We start from the raw sequence: 24,597 nt of genomic DNA on the forward strand, positions 1-24,597 counted from the left end.
AAAACTTTTTTTTTGTTTATAGCCGAGCAGTTTGTTTGATCTAATTTCCGGGCAAAGTTGTTCGCTCTATGCTCGGAAAAGAAACTATTTGCAGGTTCGAATAACGAACAATGCCGAGAGTAAAAAAAAAATAACAAAGTTTGCCCCCGGAAAATCCTCCAACCAGGTAGAGATAAACTGCCGTTGGTTCCCGAGGGTCATAATTTACCCATCGAAAAGGGAGGAAATTAAAACTGTCAGCACTTCGAAGAGCTCTCCGTCGTTTCGGGGTCCAAAACTTAGTGCCAGGCGTTCCAAGGGAGGTCGAGGTTGGGGGTACAATCCAGTAAATGGTGCGTTAAAGATGGGTAATGACCCGTTCATAATACTTTACCGCTCGGGAAGGATTTGAAGCCGGTTCTGGCTCTTCGGAAGCAGAACCGGCTTTGCCAGGTTTATTATGTACACATTATTTTGGGAAGCTTTTCTTGCTTATTTGTTGTGTTGGCGAAGGTAGGGAAATTTGGAGGGCAATCATTGTTTTCGTTAGTGGATGTTGGAAGTAATAGTTAATGTTTTTCTTTATGAAGGATTTGGAGCAAAATGTTTTGCTATTTACTTTTATTAGAGATTACTCAGCAAATCAATATTGATATCTTTATCGGAAATCATAGTTGTTGCATTTTTCCTATTTTAATGACTTTTTATTCTAAAACGAATAAAAACTTTTTATTTTAAATTTCTAAAAACATTGTCATGATTGCTTTTGAGTCATCAATGCTTCTAAATCACCAGATAAAATTCTATCCACTGAAGCGCTGAATAAGCTTTTAGAATTTACCTCACACTACATTTTTAAATATACACCCAGAACTGGACATCGGCATACGAAAGGATAAAGAGCACGGTTCGTCAGCACTGAAGCGCTGAATAAGCTTCTAGAATTTACCTCACACTGCATTTTAAAATATACACCCAGAACTGGACATCGGCATACGAGAGGATAAAGAGCACGGTTCGGTAGTAAAATGGTACTGTGTGCGGACGGAGAGGATAAATCCCGAAATTAACAAAAGTACTTTACTCATGGGTTCATTTTCCAAAAAAAAGTTCATCTATCAAAAAAAAAGTACTGGTGCCGAGACTCGAACCCAAGACCTTCGGCGTATTAAACCGTGTCTTTGCTGTATGGGCCACCATGGTTTGATGACTAAATGACGGTCATTTGTCCATATAAGCCACTCAATAGGATGAACTGTTTCAATGAACGAATGAACACGCGAGAGGTCTATACTCTCGCAAAATAGTACTTCCCTCACGTTTCTTTTCGGGAGAACTACCCCTCGGACTTTAACTTTGGGTGTAGCATTACCAAATCATCAACGTTTATTGCCAACGAAACAGGGGTTTCAAAGACCTTATTATTTATAAAAAAAAAACAAAGTAGTTATGTCACAGACATAACCGGAATGGCGTAGACTACGTAAAGTTTTGATATGTGGACATAGAGTTTTCCATAGCTTAATTTTGAAGAATTAGCTAGATACTTGAAATACATTAGCGAAATAAGATCGTGAATTGTGAGATGGGCCCCCCGACACACTCTGGCGCGCGTTCTTATATAGGGACATGGCGTTACATCGTGCTGCCATCTGGTTTTTCTAAGTGCAAGAGTGGAAAAGTGCTGAGTCATCGTCTAAAAATAGACGGCGTCCTATCTCGCCCAGCAAAATGAAGTCGATAAAGTAGTCGGTTTCGATGAGAAAAAGTGGAAAATGTGGTCTAAAAATAGCGACGCCATCCCCCTATATGGTGTTGGCTCTCTACTTCCCCTTCTTTTTCGCGACCGACACCGGTCGCGGTACTTGGGTGATTTTCCCCTCAAAATAGGTACTTGGCATTCCCGTCCCTGAGTGGGAAGCGCTCATTTTGCTTGCAAAATCTCTGCATTTTGAAAACATTTTAAAACATTGATTTGTTTCAATAGTAGTACTATTATAGTACAACTATTTTGCCAACATTGAAAATTTAATAACAAATTGCTGAATAATTTTTGAAACGAATGCGGCAGAAATCGTGCCGATTCGATTTGAGGGAAGGAAGTTTAAAGCGTTTGACGGATGACGCAGTAATCCAGGGCCTTCGACCCGGGTTTTTTGGAATGGCACCCCAGTACCTTCGAGTAAGACGTAGTCTACGTCAAAAACAAAGTGATGGCTTTGAAATTTAGTCTCCTCGTTGACTTCTAACATTGAGTAAATAAAATTAAATCTCCTTTAAAGTTTTCTTAAGCGAAAAAAATCAATTGCTTGTGAATTTTTTTATCGAAAGTTTAGTAAGAACGGGACACATCGTATACTTATACTTATTTCGGTTTTATATTCAAATATGTTTTTTTCTTTTTTTTTCGAGTGTATCTAAGTACTAACTGTAGGAACTGTATCGAAAAGAAGTATACACACAATTTATAATTTATTTTAAAAATTCTCAAAAACATTGTTTTTTTTCGTAAAAACAATTTTTCTTGGAGTACCTTTTGAATTTTTTTTAGAGATGGACACTCATAGGTTTCTCTACAAAATCGGCCGTAAATATACAAAAATGGGACGTCATCTTTTGAAGGAATTTTCTGATCGGTTTGGAGTCTTCGGCAAAGGAAGGAGGAATATTTAGGAAAAATAGTACACGGATTTTTTAGTCTTCAACTAGTATTTTACAAATAATTTTACAAATAATCAATTTCCCAAAATCCATATTATCAATATTTTTCTTTTTATGTTTTAGGGAACAACAAACTGCAGGTCTTAGAGAAGAACGAACCAAATTTTCAAAAATCAAAAAAAAAAAATGGATTTTGGTAAGTTTTGTTTTTTGTTAAAAAACTTTGTTCAAAAATCAATAATAATTTAATAATACAGTCCAGACTCGATTATCCGAAGGTCTTAGCAAAATTTCACTTCGGATAATCGAATCACGATTTTTTTTGTTGTATTATTTTTGTGTTCGTAATTCGATTATTCGAATTCCCATACATACGCATAATTGAACTTCGGAAAATCGAGTCTAGACTGTAATTATTTTTTTTCTCAATGTACAAATATTTTCCTGAATAATCTTTATCAATACCTACAAATTTGCCGAAGACACCAACCCGATCAGAATATTTCTTCAAAACAAGCAGATTTTTCAATAATTACGTACCGTAAACTGGGGTGACTTTGATAGCCCGGGGTGACTTTGATAGGTTTTTCAAATGCCTGTCAAATTATTATCTAAACATTTTTGAGAATTTTAAGTATGTAAGCATTAAGGGATAGCTTATCAAAATTTGTGGCCAAATCAAATTTCTATCAATGTCACCCCGGGCTATCAAAGTCTCCCCAGTTTACGGTACCATTTTTGTATGGACAATTGCAAAATTGTATGGTGCTTTGTATGGGTGAACCAATGCCATGCCTTTTTTGGTCATAGGGAAGGCCTCCAAAAAGTCTGAGCCCATTAAAAAAATTAAACATAATCCATTTCCGGTTTTGGTGGAGAATTGCTCTGATTTTTAAAAATTAAAATCAAATTTTAAGTGGCTATATCCCAAAAACGGCACACTTTATAACAATGTCTGTAAAGTAATTTTTGATTGCAATTACAATTCAACTAAATTCAATTCCAAACACGTAATTTTTGCTTGAACTATTCAACAAATCATAATTCGGAGGTAATTTTTGTCCACATTTCTGTGTGGCTCAAAAGATACATTTTCGGTCACCCTAAACATACACACAACAAAATATTTCCGAATGTTACATCATTTATGATGTAACACTTTTGCACGTCATCAAACATTTAAATTTTAATTCAATTTGATGTAAATTTTCAACAAATTATACGTAAAAACATGATTTTACGTGTGATTCAATCGTCTACGTCGAATCTCAAGTTGACATCAACTGAGTTTATATAAAAAAAATCGAGAATCTGAAAATACAGATTTGGGAATTCAATTTTAGTGATTTAAAATTAATGAAAAATATTGATACTTTGTTTTAAACGTGATATTTTTTATGAACAGTCCTGAAACTTTGCTGAAGACACCAAATCGAACAGAAATTTCCGTCCCAAGATACCGAATATTTACAAACCACTTTTGTATGGATAACCACCAAAATTGTATGGAAACTTGTATGGGGACTATCCATAACCCACGTGGACACCTAAGGGGGGTGGGGAACGTTCAGCGATTGCCTACGCTCCATTCAAAAAGATTTGTTTTGTATGGAAATTGTCCGCGAGGTTTATGGGCAAACCAATGCAAATTGGCACAAATGGTTAATATTTTCAGGATTCCGAGATATGATTTTTAAGCTAAATGCATAGCATAGCATAGCATTGGTGTCTACCCGTAGCTGCTACTTCGTTATTGACCAGGACCCCAAACATTGCTCGTGGACCACAGATGAAAAGTAGGAACCAATCATCACCCCTTCGCAATTTTCAAAGGTCCCTATCGTGCTGATCAATACCGACGCCGGCCACGACCAGAGGTTAGACACGGGGAAGTGGATGGGAATGTTAGCCAATACTTGAGTGATGGGACCGCTAAATCGGCTGCGTCTCCGACAAAGTATCACATGAGTTTTGAAGGGTTAGTAAGATGGGTATGAGGTCAAAATTCACTGTGGTAGGTGATGCGACAAACAAAAATCGGATCGTTTCTATCGAAAACTATATAAAGAGAACAAAAACAAACTCATCGGCCAACGAACGCACGAACTAAAAAAAAATTGAAAAAAGAACAAGAAGAAAATCAATCACCCCATGTACACAAATAGCGACACAAAAGAGACGAAAATAACACGAAAAAGCAGGACTGCGCGTCCCCACAGGCGCCGCACTACTGATCAGATATGATTTTTAGCTAAATGCACCGAAAAACTATTTGGTGGACAAACATAAACATTTGCCCGGAAATCCGATGAATTATTTTCATTTGAGTCTTGGCATAAATTACAAAGAAAAAGTCTATGAGGCCACAACCCAGTCACTAGTATACTTACATGATGTAGACACCTGCACTGTAACCGTGGACCATAATGTCGACACCGACTCCGCTGACCACTGCGCCGGCACCGAAGGCATGTGGGGATGAAAGAAAAACCAGGAGGAAAAAATATAAAAGTATGTTAAAAGTGTGGTTTACGGGGGGTTTACTGAAAGTCGACTATTTTTTTCTATCTCTCTCTCGGTAACCGACCGTTTAACTGACCGCTGGCAAAGTTAAGTGAAAAGTTTTGGTTGGAAGATGAACTCAAACGGGACGACCCAAGTAGAACATTCTTTATGCTAGGTTTTTTTCCCCAGGGGTGAGATCCTTAAAGATCTACCAAATGGATTTTTTACCCATGTTTAAAATGTTTCGCCACTAAAGAGAGAGGACCACCGCACCCGGTTCTGTTCTAGCAGTGGCAAAAGAAAGCTTCTACATTATTCATCGGTTGGAATGGCAATTTCCGTGTACGCACGCAAAGCAACCACAAAAAAAAGCTAGCACTAGAACAGCACCGGAAGCAGCAGCTGTGGCCGGGTTGGCACCTTTTGGTTTGCCGGGGAGCATAGTGCAGTGAACAGCATTCTGCATTTAAATATTAGACATTCTTTTCTTCCACTTCTGGGGCAAGATTTTGCCCAAGTGCAGCGTTCTGCAGTTTGTCGAACAGATCGAGTTTGAAGGGATGCTTGTCTTATTTTGGGAACGTTTGGTTAAAGAAATATATTGAAGGTCACGTAGCATTTGATATAATATAAATAAATTACAATTTATTCTAACCTTAATTTATCATATCAAATGATACAGGCCAGACTTGATTATCCGAAGTTCGATTACCCGAAGGTTTGTATGGGACGTTGGGAAGTCGAGAGTCTATTCTACGAAACATTTCTGATGACATGTACAAGGGCACGACTGATTGGCAATTCTGTCAACCAAAAATCCAAAATTTGAACAAATGCTTCAAGCATTCTTTTCAATACAATACAGGTCCTTGCCAATTCCAAGTAAACTAAAATTTTCCACTCACCATCAACAGAGTAAAGCCAAGCAATCCATTCCAGCACGCTCTATTGATGATTTATGGGCACAATTTTCCATCATGCTGGCTGGCATATCTGATCATTTCGTTGGAAAATAACTGTCTCCAGCATCATAAGCTTGCAAAGTATGGCAAAAAACTCAAGCAACAGCAAAAAAAACCCAATGTGTCCCCTCAATGCATTCACAATTTTGCTCGGTGATGCAGAATAGGCTCCATCCACCACCAATTCATTGCTCTCAAATGAACGAAAGTGACTGCCAGCATCCGATCCGATGTGGACCTCAACCTCAGGGCACGATGGCGTGGCGATGCGAAATGATGAATGGCCAGCAGCGGGCAGAATGCTATCATCACTGCCATCAGAGTTTTCAGTGCCTGGGTGAGAGGTTTTTTTGTTTGTTGCTTCAAGGGGTGCACGATGATGTTAAGGGGTTAAGTATCAAGTTGATTCTGGTTTATAAAATACCCTCGAAAAAATACCAATCTAATCTCATTTAGCATTTTTAAAACCAAACTTGATACTTAACCCCTTTCAAAAGCGTATCATTGCCTTTCAAGTCATTTTAAGTTAGACCAAACTGAAATGGTTGAAAAAATCTGAGTTTTAAGCAACAACTTGATTTGACCTTTTTTTGTCGATTGTAATTAATAGAAAGTGAAGAAAATCAGTAAGTGAATTTAGATCATTCTTTTTGTTTCACTTGAATCCTTGAAAGGTACCATAATGATAATGACTGCACGGTGACAGGCAGTTAATTTTTCAGATACTTTTTCACTCGACCCTCACCGATTTCAATGAAACTTTGTAGACATGTTAGCCTAAATGATTTTGATGTATATGGAGTCATGACAATTGGGAAGCGGTAAGCTTTTTAAATAGTGTTGTTTTTCGTAATTTAAATATTGCTGTATCTCGAAGCCGTCGCATTGTACCAAAAAGTGTCAAAGACAGGAGATTTTTGAAATTTTGTGATTTTTTAAGTTTGAAAGTAAAATTTGAAAGTGATGCCACGGTTTTTTTCGCTCAAAATGTTTGGGAAAATATTGCACAAAGACTCACGAAAAACTATATACTGTTAACGGAAAGTTCGTCCAATTTCTCATAACTTTGTCGCTGACCAAAAAAAAAAAAACAATTTTATTTTCCAATTTTTTATTCGTGTGATAAAATTCATCATCTAAACCGGAAAAATATATCTCAAAATCTGCAACATTGGATTTGCTGCAGAAAATGTCACATTTTATAACATTTTTTGCAGTAAGCCCGTAGATCATTTTTGCCCGCGTGTAAAAATTTCAGCGATCTGCAGTTCTCACCAATACATATAATGCTAGCTCGGCCCCGAGCAACACTCCAAAGAGAAGCATATGTTGGTGCTCTTTCACCTACACAGAAAAAATATGTGAATTTACTCGACACGTAAAAAATGAATTACATGTAAACTCAGTTGATATAAACGTGAGATTCGACGTAAACGGTTGAATCACACGTAAAATCATGTTTTTGCGTATAATTTGTTGCAAATTTACATCAAATTGCATTTAAATTTAAATGTTTAATGACGTGCAAAAGTGTTACATCATAAATGATGTAACATTCGGAAATATTTTTTTGTGTGTACGTTTCATCAAGCGTCCATGGCGCGGTGGTAGCGTGTCGGATCAATAACCAAGAAATTGGTGGTTCAATCGTCGTTCTGCTAAGTGTTTTTTGTGAAATACAACCAAAAAGCCGTCGGTAATGTCGATAATTGTCGGTAACGGGCAAAAATGTCATACCCCTATATCGCAAAAAATGCATGAGGACAGTTTTCATGCAGATTCTGATATACTTTCATGCCGCCATGCATCACAATCATGCGACTGCCAGTTGGGTGTAATGTAAATTTTCAAAACTAATGTAAATTTCCAATGAATCTAATCTGAATTTCCAATGAACCTAATGTAAATATACATCATTTATCATGATACCTTTTGGTACATGGGTAATTCTCCGCCAACTCACACAGCAGTTGCCCCGACCCCTCTTCGATTTGCGTGAAATTTTGTCCTAAGGGGTAACTTTTGTCCCTGATCACGAATCCGAGGTCCGTTTTTTGATATCTCGTGACGGAGGGGTGGTACGACCCTTCAATTTTTGAACATGCGAAAAAGAGGTGTTTTTCAATAATTTGCAGCCTGAAACGGTGATGAGATAGAAATTTGGTGTCAGGGACTTTTTGTAAAATTAGACGCCCGATTTGATAGCGTACTCAGAATTCCGAAAAACGTATTTTCATCGAAAAAACACTAAAAAAGTTTCAAAATTCTCCCATTTTCCGTTACTCGACTGTAAAAATTTGGAACATGTCATTTATGGGAAATTCAATGTACTTTCGAATCTACATTGTCCCAGAAGTCATTTTTCATTTAGAACAAAATTTTTGATTTTAAAATTTCGTGTTTTTTCTAACTTTGCAGGGTTATTTTTAGTGTAACAATGTTCTACAAAGTTGTAGAGCAGACAATTACAAAAATTTTGATATATAGACATAAGGGGTTTGCTTATAAACATCACGAGTTATCGCGATTTTACGAAAAAGTTTTGAAAAAGTTGGTCGTCATCGATCATGGCCATTCATGGTCACCCGCGACAGACACGGACGACGAAACAAAGAGAAACGCAAAAAGTAACTTTTTCAAAACTTTTTCGTAAAATCGCGATAACTCGTGATGTTTATAAGCAAACCCCTTATGTCTATATAAATTTTTTGTAATTGTCTGCTCTACAACTTTGTAGAACATTGTTACACTCTAAAAAATAACCTTGCAAAGTTAGAAAAAACACGAAATTTTAAAATGAAAAATTTTGTTCTAAATGAAAAAATGACCCTTCTGGGACAATGAAGATTCGAAAAGTACATTAAATTTCCAATAAAATGACATGTTCCAAAATTTTTTACAGTCGAGTAACGGAAAATGGGAGAGTTTTTAAAACTTTTTTAGTGTTTTTTTTCGATGAAAAATACGTTTTTTTCGGAATTCTGAGTACGCCATCAAATCGGGCGTCTAATTTTACATAAAAGACTTCACCAGGCAACACCTCTTTTTTCGCATGTTCAAAAATGGAAGGGGTCGTACCGCCCCTCCGTCACGAGATATCAAAAAACGGACCTCGGATTCGTGATCAGGGACAAAAGTTACCTCTTAGGATGATAAATAATGTAAATTCACAGGAATATTTTTTTCTGTGTAGATGACGGTTTGTCTATTTTACTTTACTTTTAACTGTTCTAAGCTAAGTGATTGTAGATAGGCCATTACTCTGTTTTTCGATCGAATAAGTATATATATTTACTTCCAGTTATGAGCAATACTGATGACCATTTGGACTTCATGTCATGTCTTTAAGTGTACTATCGAAGTGGGATATTCCATTACTGTTCCTTCGTTAAAGTATTAATATCCATTCAGCTACAAATGGAGCCACAACACGATGCAATAGGTACCATTCAATCCCCCCACAAAACACACAGTTTGTGCAAATCAACCCCGGGGGTTCAATCAAAACAAAACAATAAAATTACAATAAATTATACCGTATTATCCTGGAGAGTACCATAAATCCCGCACAATACCCAGTTGGTGAACAAAACAAACAGATTCAGAGTGCAGAGTGGGAGTGAACACAGAGCGCGTTATAGATTTTCGCACTGTGTCAGTTAAGCAATATGAAAAAAAAAAAAAAATGGCGGGAAAAAGTGCGTGTTGCGCCGTTGGGGAAATCTGCTGGTTCGATAAATCAGGTAACGGTGTCATCGCGGCGGGGACTGCTTCGATTTCAGCACAATCATGTGTGGAAATTGGGTGTGGAGTGAGAATTTGGGACTTTTTGGGAATCGATGACGGCTGGCTATTGCAGCTGAAGTTTGGGAGGAATCGATTCTATATTTCGGGAAAACAAAACGATATTTGCACGCACAATGTGGTGATGCTCTGGCTCGGAACAGAAAATATTTGCACTGTGATAAAATAAATAACTTTCGTTTCGGCGATTCTGCCCGAAATTGATTCCATAATGCAAGGGAATTTATTTTGGTTTGCTACAGTAAAATCTCGATAAGCAGGATGGTTATAAACCGTCACACGTTATTTGATTTTTCGAACCAAACGAAGTTCGAACGAAGAAATGTCAAGCCAAAAGTAGGTATAAATGTAATTTAAGTGTTGCATTTTCACTGTTCCAAATCTATTCGATATATAGGCAAACGTCCAGGAATATGATTTATCACACTTTTCGGAAGCGTACCCCTGCGTTTGTGAACATTTTCTCCGGGGGCTTCTTCCGATGTCTCTGGCCAGAACCGACGGTCAACCCCCATCCTGTATTCTACCCCTAGACCGGAAGAAACACGCGGGCGGAAAACAGGCCAGATCCCGTACGTGAGCAAGACAATGATTTCGACGCGACTACAGCTCGGGAGGATACATATGGGGGCCACGTGGCCACCAGCGATGGCACGTTCCACCTGGAATCTTCCCCGGGCACGGAACACGAAGCGGAACTAATCTGACAAACGGGGAGTTGCCGCGCCGTTTCGGTTGTCACCGCATGGGAACGTGAGGCTCATTTCGTGATTTAAATTGGGATTTTGATGGAGAAATGGAGGAGTTTTTTTTTTGTTGGAGGCTTGCTGAACTTGGGGAAATCAGATAGCAACGTGGCGCAAGATGAATGGGAGTATTTATACTCTGGCTGCTTTCGTTTGTGAGGTTCTTCAAATTACGTTATCAACTGCCCATTTGATTTCGTAATTGCATTCGAGAGGGAGAACGAAAGAGAAAAAATGTCTTTTGAAATAGATACAATTTTGTTAATCTTTGTAAGTGTTGAAAATCAGACGACTATGATTAGTTTTGAGATTAATCGCTACCTTTTACACCTCTCGAAGAAGACTGATGTGAATAGTCTTTATTCTAAAATTGCCACGACTAGCTATAATTCGTCAAGTGTACAATGCAAAGTGGGAAAAAGGGCCTAAAAAATTACCGCAGCATGATTTCGCGCAAGAAACAATAATCCGATGTAAAATCGCACTGAGTACAGGCCACCGGAAGATCCGGATTTTCGGAATCAGTATCACGCTTCCTTCTACCATGAAAAGTCATGCAAAACAATCCTTGGATAATATCAAATACCATAGGACCCATCGGAACCGGTTCCACCGATCTCCGGTGGCCACATCCGGAACCGCATTAGGAAACAGCGTAAACTAGTCGTATCAAACTTCCTGAATTTGGATGGGGATATAGGTTATACACTCCTCTTTTAAAACCATGAAGTTTGATATGTCGCAAGAGTGGTTTCAGGAATTTGCCAAATATGATCATCGGATGTGGCCACCGGAGATCCTGGGAACCGGTCAAGGGACCATCCACAAACCACGTGGACACTTTTTTTGGTAATCTCAACCCCCCCCCCCCTCGTGGACAATTGTCCATACAAAAAAAAACTTTTTTGTATGGAGCGTGGACAATCGCCTATCCCCCCCCCCCTCCCTAAAGTGTCCACGTGGTTTATGGATGGTCCCCAAGAGGCAAAAATACATCTTAAAAATAGGGCAGCGAATGACCAAGAAGGTTAAAGCTGCCAGAAATAAATAAATTAACAACAACAACAACAATCTTAAAAATACTCTCCATCTAAAATTAAGAGGCTTGATACGTCGCACGACTAGTTTATACTGTTTCAAACTGCGGTTCCGGATGTGGCCACCGGAGATCGGTGAAACCGGTTCCGATGGGTCCTATGGTATTTAATATTATTCTAGGATTGCTTTGCCTGACTATGCATGGTAGAAGAAAGCGTATCAGTTCACGATTGGATAAATCTGATACTAATTCAAAAAATCCGGATCTTCCGGTGGCCTGTACTCCGGCCACCGGTCCGTGCAGTGCTATTTTTCATCAGATTATTGTTCCTGGTGCAAAAATGAAGCTTTTGGTGTAAAGCAATTGATGGTTTGCACAAAATCATGTTGTGGTAATTTTTTGGGCCCTTTTTCCTACTGTGCAATGGCTGATTATAACAACCCATGACTGGCAGTAAATGAGGAAAATTGTAATCTTAACGCTTGCTGTTTTTGCATATGGGACATTTATGCGATCAGGGGCTGATGATATTTCTGTCAATATAATACTGCCATCGAGTCAAGTCCGTCCCATGTGTAATTTCGTCAATTTTGGAGTAGTTCTGCAGTTTGGTTCGAAATCATGTGAACTATGGGTAATTCTCTACCAACTCACACGAAATCGGGAAAAATTGCCCTGAACCCTCTTCGATTTGCGTGAAACTTTGTCCTTAGGGGTAACTTTTGTCCCTGATCACGAATCCGAGGTCCGTTTTTCGATATCTCGTGACGGAGGGGCGGTACGACCCCTTCCATTTTTGAACATGCGAAAAAAGAGGTGTTTTTCAATAATTTGCAGCCTGAAACGGTGATGAGATAGAAATTTGGTGCAAAGGGACTTTTATGTAAAATTAGACGCCCGATTTGATAGCGTACTCAGAAATCCGAAAAAAAACGTATTTTTCATCGAAAAAAACACTAAAAAAGTTTTAAAAACTCTCCCATTTTCCGTTACTTGACTGTAAAAATTTTTGGAACATGTCATTTTATGGGAAATTTAATGTACTTTTCGAATCTACATTTAGAACAAAATTTTTCATTTTAAAATTTCGTGTTTTTCTAACTTTGCAGGGGTATTTTTCAGAGTGTAAGTTGTAGAGCAGATAAAGCAGATTTTTTGCGTTTAATATATAGACATAAGGGGTTTGCTTGTAAACATCACGAGTAATCGCGATTTTACGAAAAAAAGTTTTGAAAAAGTTATTTTTTGCGTTTCTCATTGTTTCGTGGCCGTCGATGACGACCAACTCTTCAAAACTTTTTTTGTAAAATCGCGTTAACTCGTGACGTTTATAAGCAAACCCCTTATGTCTATATATTAAACAAGCCTTACCCGAAAAACTTCGTCTTTTCATTTTTTCGTTTGCTGACGTTTTCAGCTTTTTCCTTGTTCAGCCTCCTATGATCAAAATTTGATTTTACGCTACTTTTTCCATACAATCTGCAGATTTTCCGGAATCGGTTCCAGAGTGGCCAAAGTTGCCTCTTTTATACGAACCCAACGCAACAAAAAGCACCTCGATCCAACACTCCGTACTGAACTGATTCGCGTTCGAACAAAACCGTCGATTTTTTTTATATATATAGATTTTTTTTGTAATTGTCTGCTATACAACTTTGTAGAACATTGTTACACTCTAAAAAAATCCCTGCAAAGTTAGAAAAAACACGAAATTTTAAAATGAAAATTTTTGTTCTAAATGAAAAATTGACCCTTCTGGGTCAATGTAGATTCGAAAAGTAAATTAAATTTCCCATAAAATGACATGTTCCAAAATTTTTTACAGTCGAGTAACGGAAAATGGGAGAGGACGGCCGTGGCTGACTGGTTACGGTGTTCGCTTTGTAAGCGAATGGTTCTGGGTTCGATGCCCATCTGCTCCCAACGAGAATGTTAAGAACACATAAATTTGAAATGAGGAATATGAACGAAAAATCTAGGTCGCTCGAGGCGGGGTTCGATCCCCCGTCCTTTGGATTGCTAAGCAAAAATGCCAACCACTAGGCCATGACGACTTGGTGAGCTAGGACTGGAATTAGGAATACTGTTACAGAGAGCGAGTTGTGGCGCTATAACCTCGGCAAATAAGTGTCCAGGGCATTCGTGGAAATACAATGTCCCATCCCAGAGGGTCCCGGAGTACCAAACCTTCTTAGCATGGTACTCCCAACGAATACAACCAAAATCTCGGAGCGTATGGTGGTGTGTCCCCACGCTTCTTCCTCCCCTGTCGATTCAGAATTGTGTTGTTGTTCGAACACTCAGTGCTCAAACTCAACCCAATTACGAGTCATCTCTGCGATACGGCTTTACGCAGTAGGCCTGGCCGCTTTAACGCTTGTGATGTTTCAATGCATTTCAATGCAATGGCGCACTACAAATGTTAATAAATGACAAGAAGAGTGCTAGGCGTCATCTAACCTAAGGCACTCTCCAAGATCCCTTCGAAAGATTGGCTGCGCTAGGGTCTGATTAGATTAGATTAGATTAGATAGTCGAGTAACGGAAAATGGGAGAATTTTTAAAACTTTTATAGTGTTTCTTTCGATGAAAAATACGTTTTTTCGGAATTCTGAGTACGCCATCAAAAGTCCCTTTGACACCAAATTTCTATCTCATCACCGTTTCAGGCTGCAAATTATTGAAAAACACCTCGTTTTTCGCATGTTCAAAAATGGAAGGGGTCGTATCGCCCCTCCGTCACGAGATATCAATAAACGGATCTCGGATTCGTGATCAGGGACAAAAGTTACGCCTTAGGACAAAGTTTCACGCAAATCGAAGAGGGGTCGGGGCAACTTTTCCCGATTTCGTGTGAGTTGGTGGAGAATTACCCCTATCAGAAAACCCAATAAGTACCCAATTTAGTACTTTATTCCAGAAAAACGAAAAAAATCAATTTTTCCGTGAAATTAAAACACGGACCCTTATGGTGAGGAATTGTTTTGCTTTTTTGCGCTAGAGTTGAGTATGGTGCAAAATTTGGTACCGGAGATATGAGATTAGAAAATTGAATATTGACAAACAAAACATTAAAAATCATGTATAGTTTTCAAATAATTTATAAATAACATGCGTATTTCTAAAGTAATATGGATATTTAATGTTGAAAGAAAAGCAACTCTGAAAATAATATTTTCCTTTAATGTTTTTTATGACTTTGTTGATCGAATTGCTGGTTGCTGGGATACAGCCACTTAAAGTCTAAATTTTGTGAAAAACAAGTTTTTCTCAGTACCTTCTATTTAGCTCATATTTTTAAACTAGTGATATCTCAAAAGGGTAGAGTAATCATGAGACACGGGGAAGAAAGATAAAATGGCTCTCACAAATCGAAGTTTTAACCAATCAGAATTTTTGTACGGAATTTTTCGCATAATACGCATTTAATACGAAAACGGATTTAATACGGAACTTTAACAACTTTTTAAAAATTTCATTGCTTTTTTGATTGGGCCAAAGCTTTCTCTTATTAAATATTTTAATTTAAATGTCAGTTTGATTTTAAAGGGAATACTTGCATAATTTTCCGGGTTTTCCTCAGTTTTAACTTGATTGTCAATTATTGTTCTTTTGAAAATCCTTACAAAACATATTTATTAAATAAATGATCAAATTTTGGTTGTGAAAACCTTGTGTTGTGCTTGTATTTATAGGACCTCTAGAAATGTTTTCGTGAAAACACTAACAACGATATTATTTGTAAAAGCAAACTTGACATTTCGTAAACTTTTAAACGTTCAACAAAAAAATTTTAATTCCCAAATTCCAAACTTATCTAAATATTTCCTTGACAGTTTTTGTTATACCATGGTGTCATATCGGTAAAGTATACGGATTTTGACTCAGCAAGAGTTGGTAGCCTTACTTATGCCATATGGTTGGCCCATGGGTAACAATGAGACACTTTGATTTTTCTTCATAAAACTTTTTAAAATCCATAGAAATTTTTCAAAACATGAAGTGGGAGTGATTTTTGGTCTTTTTTTTATTAATTCTAATTTTTGTACTTTTAAATCCGGCTGAAACTTTTTTGGTGCCTTCGGTATGCCCAAAGAAGCCATTTTGCATCGTTAGTTTGTACATATAACTTTCCATACAAATTTGGCAGCTGTCCATACAAAAATGATGTATGAAAATTCAAAAATCTATAGCTTTAGAAGAAATTTTTGATCGATTTGGTGTCTTCGGCAATGTCGTGAAATTCACTTTTTGTCACTAAAACTTGATTTGCAAAAAACACTATTTTTATTTCTTTTTTTCATTATCTGATATGTTTTAGTGGACATACAATGTCAACTTTTCACAAATTTCCAGAATGGGCAAAAAATCTTCGACCGAGTTATGAATTCTTGAATCAATACTGATTTATTCAAAAAATGTAAATACTGGTCGCAAATTTTTTCAACTTCATTTTTCTATGTAAAATCGAATTTGCATTCAAAAAGGATTTGGTGAAATTTTGATAAAGTGCACCGTTTTCAAGTAACAGCTTTTTGCCTTCCTCACCGAGGTAAGGCTATAATCCTGCTCTAAAAATGAACTTTGTATAAAAACGTCGTAGACCCACCTTCATGTATACATATCGACTCAGAATCGAAAACTGAACAAATGTCTGTGTGTATGTGTGTGTGTATGTATGTATGTGACCAACAAACTAGCTCATGTTTCTCGGCACTGGCTGAACCGATTTGACCCGAACCTGTTGCATTCGACTTGGTTTAGGGTCCCATAGATCGAGTTTTATACAGATTGAAGTTTCGATAAGTAGTTCAAAAGTTATGTATAAAAATGTGTTTTCACAAATATTTGGATCTCACTTAACTGTAAGTAAACTATGTCCGGGTCCATCATCCGACCCAACGTTGGATAGGTTATCAAAAGACCTTTCCAACGAGTCCAAAACATTGAAGATCTGGCAACCCTGTCTCGAGATATGGCTCCTTAAGTGATATTGATGTACTTATTTGAAGCCGGATCTCATTTAAATGTATGTAAACAATGTCCGGATCCACCATCCGACCTATTGTTGGTTAGGTTATCAAAAGATCTTTCCAATGAGTGCAAAACATTGAAGATCTGGCAACCCTGTCTCGAGATATGGCCACTTAAGTGATATCGATGTACTTTTTGGAAGCTGGATCTAAAAAATAGATGAAACTTGTGTACAGCCATTGTTGTGAGGAAGGCTCCAACCACATAGGTGGATGAAGTTAGTTTTTAGGTAACTTTTTCAAAAATTAGTTATTAATTTTTTAAAATTTGCGCCCATTTTTGCCCACTTTTGAAAAAAATATTTTGAAATGCCGCGAAAATTCTCTATATTTTGCTTTATTAAACTTGGTTGATACGACCTTTAGTTACTGAGATATTGCCATGCAAAGGTTAAAAAACAGGAAAATTGATGTTTTCTAAGTCTCACCCAAACAAACCCACCATTTTCTATTGCCGATATCTCAGCAACTCGTCGCCATCGTGCTAACTTGTCGTACGTGCATTTTGGGCCAAATTGAGTTAAGAACGCCATTTTGTGCAGCTCACAATGCCTCACCTTTTGACCTTCACAGATCCCCAAAATTCGATTTCAATCCTGAGATATTCAATGAAAACCAAAAAAGCTCCGAAAATTTTTGTCACTCTACATATAAAAGATGTTTCAATCCTGTCGTGCTATCTTGTCACTCCCTGAAAATTGATGTAAGTGCGACAAAGGGCAAAGGGATTTTAGGTCAGGATGCGTTTGACGCACGTACAAGTTAGACTTCCGTAAACATTTTTAATTATAACTCGGGACTTCAGCAACCAACTTCAACCAAACTTCGGGACAATGCACAGAATGGTCAGCCAAACAAAACGTGTTTGTTATTGTTTACATTGTGTGCTTTCGTTTTTGTATATTCAAGGTCAAACATTAAAACGCGTTTTTCTCGGAACGTCAAAATGGCGGGTGCGACATGATAGCACGACGACGTCGAACTAATGGTCCAATTTTCAATGTTGAAATATGAAGCATTCGTGAAATTTTCCGATCTTTTCGAAAGCAATATTTTCATTTTTTTGTAAATCAAGACGAACATTTCAAAATGGCGTTATATTGAATGTTTAGCCCTTTTAAAATGTTAGTCTTGATTTAAAAAAAAACCTGCCTCATTGTTCCTGCCAAGTGCGTCTACAGTGAGACAGTTGAAAAATTCTCTGACTGTAGAGGCGCATGGCGATTGTCAACGATCCTTACATTTTTTTTGTATGGACAATTGGCCACGGGTATCAGATCCCTAAAAAAGTATCCACGTGATTTATGGATGGTCCCAAATTGTAAATTCTAATTACAAATCAATTACTATTTTGGTTTCCGAGGGGTTTTGCTCTATTCAACATACGAAATTTACTTTTAAATTAAAAAATATAATACCTCTTCTCGATTTTTGATCGGAGTTAACGGTTAACATAAACATTAATTTAAACCAAGGAGAAAAAAAATAATTTGGGTAACGTTTTTAAATAAATATATGACCAAGGAACATTTTTTAAACACTCGGCTAAAAAAGTTGTAATCCAGCTGCGTGTAAATGGCCTGGGTGTAAAATAAATATTGCACAACCTACTTGACCAAAATGTCAAGCTCATATATGCGTTTATCCGAACAACTTTGCATCGGTCTGATGGCCGAGTGGGCTAAGGCGCCAGTCCGTACTGTTGGTGCTGGGTTTGAATCTCGTCGGTTGCGACTTTTTATTTGTGTTTGCCAAAATTGTCCATGCAGTGTGTAATATTAAGTGTTTATTTTGACGAAGGTGATGTGCATGCTTTTGGATGCGATTTTACCATCGGATTTTTTGCTGTTCAGTTAAAAACTTATCTTATTACAAACATAACAGGTAAAACGACAGTTCAACTCCTCCCCAGACTACGGAGACAGAGACTAAAAAACAGACAGATAGCTAGGAAATAAGACAATCAAAGTAAAAAAAAAATCATTTCAGCCATCAGAAGAAAAAACAAACCTGAAAGCTAGGCAACCCGGTGTGATGCGTTGGCATCCGGCACAATCGCTGTGCCGCAAATCTGTGCCATTTTATTTTTAGACTGCTGGAATGCTTCCAAGTCGACATATTTCCGCCACCAGCTGCAGCCTGCCACGGAGGAATGTGTTTCGATTGCTGGTTCTTCTGCCAGACGCGACAGAACAATTTGCTGAACTTTGTCGTTACAGAAAAGTTACAGAAAATTTCAGGATGTCTTTACATAGTTTGGTTAGTAGATATTTTTAACAATAAGCTTCAAACAAAAATAAGAATGTGTTTAAAAATATCTGGAATTTCCCATAGAATTTCTATTATCTGTCAAAAATCGGTTTAACTCAGACGTCGCAAGAATTCATAGAATCGGAGCGATTAAATGAAAACTCATTTCCCCTCTTCTGTCAAAAGAACAAACAAGTACGGAGAGAAAAAAGGAAGCTGTTTGCTTCCATTTTTATTTCCCTAGAAGTAGGAGATTATGCTGTCTCTCGGGGTTTTCCCCCACCCCATCACAACTCTACCGTAAAAGAGTTTCCCACCCGGCGATTGTTTTCAAAGAAGGACTTTCGAAAGTTTAGTTCCAAAGTATGCTGCCGTAAAATACAAGTTCAAAGCTCGCTCAAAAGTTGTTTGTCCCAACATGTTTTTTTTTTTGTATTCTTTCGCCAAATTCGCGAAACGAAATGAATTGACTCTGCGGAAGCGCGTTCGGACAAAATGTAGCTTCGGAAATTTGAATTTAAAACAGTGTCAAACCGAAGCGCGGTGTGGCGCTTCTGCGATTTTTGCCTTCCTCACCTTACTGAGGAAAGGCTATAAAATCACTCGGAAAATGAACTTTATAATTAGACCTCCTAGACCTACCTTCATTTGTACATATCGACTCAGAATCACCAGCTGAGCAAATGTCTGTGTGTTTGGCTGTATGTAGACATGTGTACCAAATCAATGTCACTTGAATATCTCGTCACAGGCTCAACCGATTTTGGCCGGAAAGGTTTTAATCGATCCGTCTTAACGTCCCCTAAGTTGCTATTTAAATTCATGCAGTTTTATCATGTATTAAAAAAGTTATGTTAAAAAAACTGTTTCATATTAATTTAAAATTATGGTAAAAAGGGTGGTTTTTTCATGAAACCCTCACATGTTATATATTTTTAGAAAGCATATGAGAAGACCTTTTAGGTGGAGTAAGAATTTTCAAGATCTGACTTACCTATCAAAACTTACAAGCTGTTTAAAAATGGTATGAATTTACATAACCTCAAATGGTCGGTCTGATCCGTCTGATCGCCACGAAAAAGCCGTGCAGAGGGATTCCATTTTCCTCAAAGGCGGTGTCTGTATAATCTTGACAAAAAGTCTGTAGGTAGTTTGTTTTTTTTTTACTCATTACTCATTTTTATTAGGCGGTGCGATTGCGTTAGCGGAGATCCATAAACATGTGGACACTTTAGGGGGATTGAAATCACTATAAATGAGAGGAAGGCACCAACCACCTAAAGGTGGATTTAGTAACGTTTTTTTCTTTTTTTTGTAAATTTATTCCATCGGAAAAACCAATTGCCAGGGACGACGATGCTTGTCTGAGAATCGCAGCAGCAGTTGAGCAGCATTACATTGGCGGAAAACCAGCTGGCTTTATTAAGTTTTGTAAGTAGAAAGGATTGATGGAATTATATCTTTTTCGGAAAGATTTAAATACTAAACTCATTTATTCAATTTCATTGGGGTAATTCATCGCCAACTCACACAGCAGTTGCCCCGACCCCTCTTCGATTTGCGTGAAACTTTGTCCTAAGGGGTTTGCTGATAAACATCACGAGTTATCGCGATTTTACGAAAAAAAAGTTTTGAAAAAGTTATTTTTTGCGTTTCACTTTGTTTCGTCGTCCGTGTCTGTCGCGGGTGACCATGAACGGCCATGATCGATGACGACCAACTTTTTCAAAACTTTTTTTTCGTAAAATCGCGATAACTCGTGATGTTTACAAGCAAACCCCTTATGTCTATATATTAAAATTTTTGTAATTGTCTGCTCTACAACTTTGTAGAAAATTGTAACACTTTTCAAAATAACCCTGCAAAGTTAGAAAAAACGCGAAATTTTAAAATGAAAATTTTTGTTCTAAATGAAAAAATGACCCTCTGGGTCAATGTAGATTTGAAAAGTACATTAAATTTCCCATAAAATGAAAAGTTCCAAAATTTTTTACAGTCAAGTAATGGAAAATGGGAGAATTTTTAAAACTTTTTTAGTGTTTTTTTCGATGAAAAATACGTTTTTTCGGAATTCTGAGTACGCCATCAAATCGGGCGTCTAATTTTACATAAAAGTCCCTTTGACACCAAATTTCTATCTCATCACCGTTTCAGGCTGCAAATTAGTTAAAAACACCTCTTTTTTCGCATGTTCAAAAATGGAAGGGGTCGTACCGCTCCTCCGTCACGAGATATCAAAAAACGGACCTCAGATTCGTGATCAGGGACAAAAGTTACCCCTTAGGACAAAGTTTCACGCAAATCGAAGAGGGGTCGGCGCAACTTTTTTCCGATTTCGTGTGAGTTGGTAGAGAATTACCCATTGAAGTTTTTTTATTTAATAATTTACTATTTTTAACAATGTGATTGCTTTCAAATAAGCCATTGCAAATTTATTTTAATGGACTACACTGAAAAAAAATGATACACGGTAAATTTTTTTTAATGATTTTTAATTTCTCGTTTTGTTACTAAAACTTGATTTCCAAAAAAAAACACAATTTTTATTCTTTTTTATTTTCTGATATGTTTTAGGGGACATCAAATGCCAACTTTTCAGAAATTTTCAGAACGGGCAAAAAATCTTTGACCGAGTTATGATTTTTTGAATCAAAACTATTTTTTTTTCAAAAAATCAAAATATTGGTCGCAAAAAATTGTCAACTTCATTTTTTGATGTAAAATCAAATTTTCAATCAAAAAGTACTTTAGTGAAATTTCGATAAAGTGCACCGATTGTTTTCAGTTGTTAAAACTTTTATTTTCCATAAAATTTCCAACTTAAAACAAATCCCCTGTTTTGGTCATTTTGAGCCTCTTATGTTTTCAAAAAAAAAATTATGGTTTCTTCGTTAGTATTTTAAATTGTTAAGCTACAAATTTGACTAAACTTTTTTAAGGGGGTTTTAAAACTATTTTGTAGCTATGCATACAGTTGTATGTAGATATTCGAAATTCTGTACCTTGGGAAGAAACTTTCGGTTCAGTCAAAGATTGTACATTTTTTTTCATTATAATCGGCTGACATTTGCTTAGTTGGGAGTGGGTTGTATAGAGTTAAGGGGATACACGTTGACCTGGCTTGAAGCTGTATAGGTCATTTTTAAAATTGATCATTTCATGTTTTCTTAAATGTTTTGGGTGGACATGCATCGGCGCTAAGAGTTCTTTTCAACGGCACTCAGCTTGTACTAGATGGCATTTTCGTTTAAGGTAACGTTATGCTTGTTGCCAGGTAAAAATCTCTTGTTTTTGGCATGAATAATGTGTATAAAACATTGATTCATTGGAAAAACCGATTATAGATATATTTTCATGTAAATGTTCTCTTAAGCTCTCAAGAAGACTTCTTTAAAGCTCTTTAAGTGCACTTAACGGTTCTTACCCTATATCTCACTTGATTTATAACACGGTGTGTTTTCTGTGCAACCTTAAGGAGAAAAAATAGTCATTGCTACTTTCAAATATGATTATAGAAAATTTTCTCAGCTTTCCAATGCTTCTAAGAGCGAAATGTTTTATCGAGAAATTTCTGAGATATCTTTATTTTAAGTTCTTTGTTTTAAAATCCTTCATCATTTATTGGAAACTTTTTAATAACAGTTTAGGAAACATGTCAAATTACGTGTTTTATGTGTCATTTACTCATAAAAATGTGCAAAATTAAACAAGAAACTAATTCGTAAAAGGTTGCAAATTACTATTTTTTTTTTAAATTAAGTTTAAATTGACTTTCTGAATATGCGGAATTTACTCAGATATTGAAATCAGAAAACCGTATTTAATTATATGTTAACAAGAATTAATAGATTATTACAAAAATTTTGTGTACAAATATCAGCCGTCTGCTCGGATTTAGCTGATATAATCGAAATTTTTGGAGGTTTGAGATTGTTAAGGGTAATTAGATTTTTATGAATAAATATCCTTAACCTATAAATATTCCTTAACCAAACATTAACCAGTTGCATGGATACCAAAACATGTTATTTACTTGAAATTGAACTACAAATTACTGTGTAGAGTTTCAGGAGAAATACTTTTCATGAGTATGAAAGGTTTTTTTATGAAATGATCAAGTAATCAGCAATGTGGTTAGAAGCCTTATCTGTTTTAAAAACGTTTTACAAGTATCTTGAGTTGTGTTCAAATAGCTTGTAATGGAGGCTTCTGTTTGATTTTTTGTTAAAATTAATATTTTTTTTGGTTTTAACCAAAAAAATGTTTATGAAGGTGTTTTCAACATACTCAGTTGAAACACAAAATTTTAATTTTAATTTTAATTCCAACAGTAAAAAAATAAAATATATATATATATTTACTTTATACCTATCAAAATATGACTTTTGAAGCATGCAACAGTAGTTTGTAGTACATTTCCGATTTTAAATCATGTTTTGTATCTGTGTTACTGGTCAATGGTTAAATCCTAGAGATATTTCCTTAGACAAAGGAAATATCATATTTATTTCATAAAAATGCAATAACAATCTCACACCTGCAAAAAAGTTGGTAGTATCTACCAAATTAGAGCAGGCAAGTGATATATGTTTAAAAATTATGTAATAATCTATTAATTGTAGTAAAATTTTTATTTAAATACGGTTTTATAATTCTAATTACTGAATAAACTCCACAAGTTCAAAACTCAGTTAAAATATAATTTTAAAAAGGTATAGCGATTTGCAACATTCTACGAATTTGTTTCTTGTCTTATTTTGCCTATTTTGATGATTAAATGACACATAAAACACATCATTTGACTAATTTTCTGAATTGTTTTTAAAAAGTTTTCAATAAATGATGAAGGATTTTGAAACAAAAAACTTAAAATAAAGATATTTCAGAAATTTCTCGATGAAACATTTCGCTGAGAAAATTTCCTATAAGACACATTTGAAAGTAGCGATGACTTTTTTTTCCTGATAAGGTTGTTCTAGAAAACACGCCATGATAATATAGCCTCTAGTCTTCGGGAGCCGTCATTAGTGTACTCTAATCACTGGCACAACATGCTGGGTATCATCTACGCGAAATGCCAATCAAGTTATTCTAAAAGAGGAGTTAGAGCGGATGCACGTCTGGTTTTGGGTTAAATATGGGAAAATCATCAATTTTACAGTTTAACTTTTCACTAATTGTTGAGTATATTTAAAAATTAACATCATAGAAGCGTAGTATTAAACGTCCCCTTAAATTTTGACGAAAAATATATGGTGTGCATCTGTGCTCTCTTATGCTAACTAGATGGGGAAACTAGCAAGCTTATCACAAGAGAGCACAGAGGCAACGAAATGTAACACAGTAAATAACATTGACATTTCAAAATGAATGATGAAAATGTTATTTTCTTCGTATTGTAATAGAAAGCTGTTTCGAAATCAAAATGCATTGCAATGACCTGGATCTAAGAATAATAATACAGTAATATCAGAAATCAAAAATTAAAAAAAAACACTACACTTCTGCCATCTAAACTCATGCTACGTCCTTGTCGTGCACGCGGATTCGCAGGTGGCGAAACGCTTGTTCGATGGAGAAAACATGGTGCACATTTCAAAGTTTTTAATCAGCCAAAT

At 36.4% G+C, this 24,597-nt stretch overlaps 1 protein-coding gene across 5 annotated transcripts in view; it reads right to left on the minus strand.

Moving 5' to 3' along the window:
- The window catches only part of LOC6051594, a 73,645-nt gene that overhangs the window by 12,916 nt on the left and 36,132 nt on the right, over positions 1–24,597 (minus strand). For 2 of the 5 annotated variants that reach the window (XM_038264762.1, XM_038264761.1), the window contains exon 3: positions 5,031–5,110. The exons of 2 other annotated variants lie outside the window; for them this stretch is intronic. In XM_038264762.1, coding sequence (XP_038120690.1) covers positions 5,031–5,110 — 80 coding nt within the window. The remainder of the gene's footprint in view (positions 1–5,030; positions 5,111–24,597) is intronic. One more of the 5 variants, XM_038264763.1, reaches the window with a different exon arrangement.

Source organism: Culex quinquefasciatus, chromosome 3, assembly GCF_015732765.1.
Source record: "Culex quinquefasciatus strain JHB chromosome 3, VPISU_Cqui_1.0_pri_paternal, whole genome shotgun sequence".
In the NCBI taxonomy this organism is placed as follows: Eukaryota; Metazoa; Arthropoda; class Insecta; order Diptera; family Culicidae; genus Culex; species Culex quinquefasciatus.